Raw genomic sequence first — 2317 nt, 5'->3', positions numbered from 1 at the left:
ATGGAGATGGACGCGTGCCAATAGATTCCGAAAGAAAACCTATGAAGCAGCTGTATTGGAAATGATTATTAATAACACTGCAAAAATAACGAAAATAAATAAAAAGATTTTGATCCATTATTTTTATCCCTTTCCTTCTATAATCCTCATAAAATAATGATATAAGTATTCAACTAGTGCCTAGTGGTAGTATCAAGTTCACCATATTTAACAATACGTTTTTATTACAAAGTCGATATCCACTTACAACAAAAACACTTCAAATTAATGTCTTTAATTTATTGAAAATTAACCATATAACATTGACTCAAGTATAAGGTATTCAATTCAAATTAACATGAAGACATATACACGTTCATATATGCTTGTAAATTAAAAATAAATAAAAAAGTTTTCAACACCATATCCAAGGTGGCAATTAAGAATTATAATAATATTGTGGTTCAAGTGTCAGGTCAAGCTCGTTCCTCCCCAGTTCTTGTGCTCCCTCACGGTAATTGCCACTGAACAAATATATATTAAACAAAATTCATTAATTCATTAATTAGATATAGCATTGTTCAAAGAAGAATTAGGAATATGAAAATATAATTTGCCATAGCTAGAGGAGATGATCTTAAAGAAAGTGTCAAATCACATTATATAAATGGAAAATATGTATATATATATATATGATTTTATTATAGAAAAGTTACCCTACCCCATATTCAAAACAGGAAGTGGGTCTTGTAGTAAGAAAGATGTATCAACCCTATAGTTTGGTTGATCCCATTGAGCAGCAGCCTCCTGTGCTACAGCCTTCTCCTTCTCCTTTATCTAATTTCAAATCACAAACATATGGTAGTAATATACAAAGAAATTTTTAGATTTTATTAGTGTATATATATATATATATATATATAGCATATCAAATAAAATAAAAAATTATAATGAGAGGGTTAAATCTTGATAAAAAAACTATATATGTATGGTTAAGCAACTGCTTGAGTTTTTTGTTTCTTATAATTATTAATAGTACTATAAGGGTTGCATGAATATTGGCTATTGTTTCAATGAGTGGCTATATAAATCTTTGTGTTGACTTTCTCTTGCTTTGTAACCCACAAATGTATATGTCTTCTTAGAGTACACTCCTTGTATTTTTTTTAATAAAATTTTGATTATTTAATAAAATTACGAATAAGGGAAAATTGTAAAAAAGTATTAGAGGTACTCCAACTTGGCATATAGGCAAAATTTTAAAGTCAGTCTCAATCAATTTAGGACCAACAAAGCAATAAAAATAAATAACATTAATCAAGCTATAAAATTAATGAATAAAAAAAAGGCTGTAAACTGATCTTACTTACCTCCTTTGTGAGCATGTTATTCTGCTCTTGTATCCCTTTCTCCTGTTATATGAAAGAGCACAATTTTCCATATCATATCCATGTTATCCTCAAATTGTGTTCAATGTGACAGAAAACTTAAATAAATTAACTTGAAGTTTGAGGCGTACCTTTTTCTGAACTCAGAAATGGCCTCATATAAGACTTGATTCTGTCACAATATTATATAACTTTTATATGATTAGTAATTAGTCCCAAAGTAGCTTTATATACACATGTGAATAGTTATTTTTCCTTTTACAACAACATAAATTTTGGGAAACTCGTTATTATTAATGAATAAAGATTTAACAATGTAGGTTTAATAAAAATTTATAATATATAGTCTCTAAATTTGTCAGACTCCTGAATTTAATTCGAATAAAAAATATTTAAATAATTTAATAATTTCATTTAATAACTTTTAAAATACTTTGTATTTAGTTATTGACAAATTTAGGAAGCTAATTACAAATTATCAACATTTATAAACCCTGTACTCCTGTTTCTGTATAACATATACTACGTTCTTTTTAGGAAAAAAAATATTTTTACTCATTTATTTAAACTTATATATTAATTTTAGGACTAAAAAAACATAAAGTACTCTTTTCTTTTCGATATAATTAAAAGCTTTTTTTTTTATTTTCTTAAATTTTGTTAGTTATTTCAATGCTTGCAATAATGAATTTAGATATAGAAATATTTAAGTAAATATATAGTTCTTTACTCTAAAAATAATTTTATTTGAATTATTTCATTGAATAACTCTTTGTAAACATTAAAGAATAGTGTAAGTAGGTACTCTGCGGGTACGGATGCTCTTGAGACCAGTATCTAACTGTTGCTCTAAACATTGAAGCTCTTTGAGACTCATTGAAGCTAAATCTTCTCCCAAATAGTGTTTGGATAAAAAGATAGATATATTCCAAATCATAACAGATCATGTG

The 2317-nt window shown here is 26.6% G+C and overlaps 1 protein-coding gene across 1 annotated transcript; it reads right to left on the bottom strand.

The window, feature by feature from the left end:
• Nucleotides 1-399: 399 nt before the first annotated feature.
• On the bottom strand, nt 400-1394 carry LOC101510540 (agamous-like MADS-box protein AP1; the record flags this gene model as incomplete). Its single annotated transcript, XM_027332063.2, has 3 exons — nt 400-503; nt 701-816; nt 1350-1394. Coding segments are annotated over 3 exons (246 nt in total), but the record flags the coding sequence as incomplete, so codon positions are not given.
• Nucleotides 1395-2317: the final 923 nt, after the last annotated feature.

This window comes from Cicer arietinum, chromosome 2, assembly GCF_000331145.2.
Source record: "Cicer arietinum cultivar CDC Frontier isolate Library 1 chromosome 2, Cicar.CDCFrontier_v2.0, whole genome shotgun sequence".
Lineage (NCBI taxonomy): Eukaryota > Viridiplantae > Streptophyta > Magnoliopsida > Fabales > Fabaceae > Cicer > Cicer arietinum.
The sequence above is the reverse complement of the archived record's forward strand: the minus strand, read 5'-3'. Positions and strand labels throughout refer to the sequence as shown.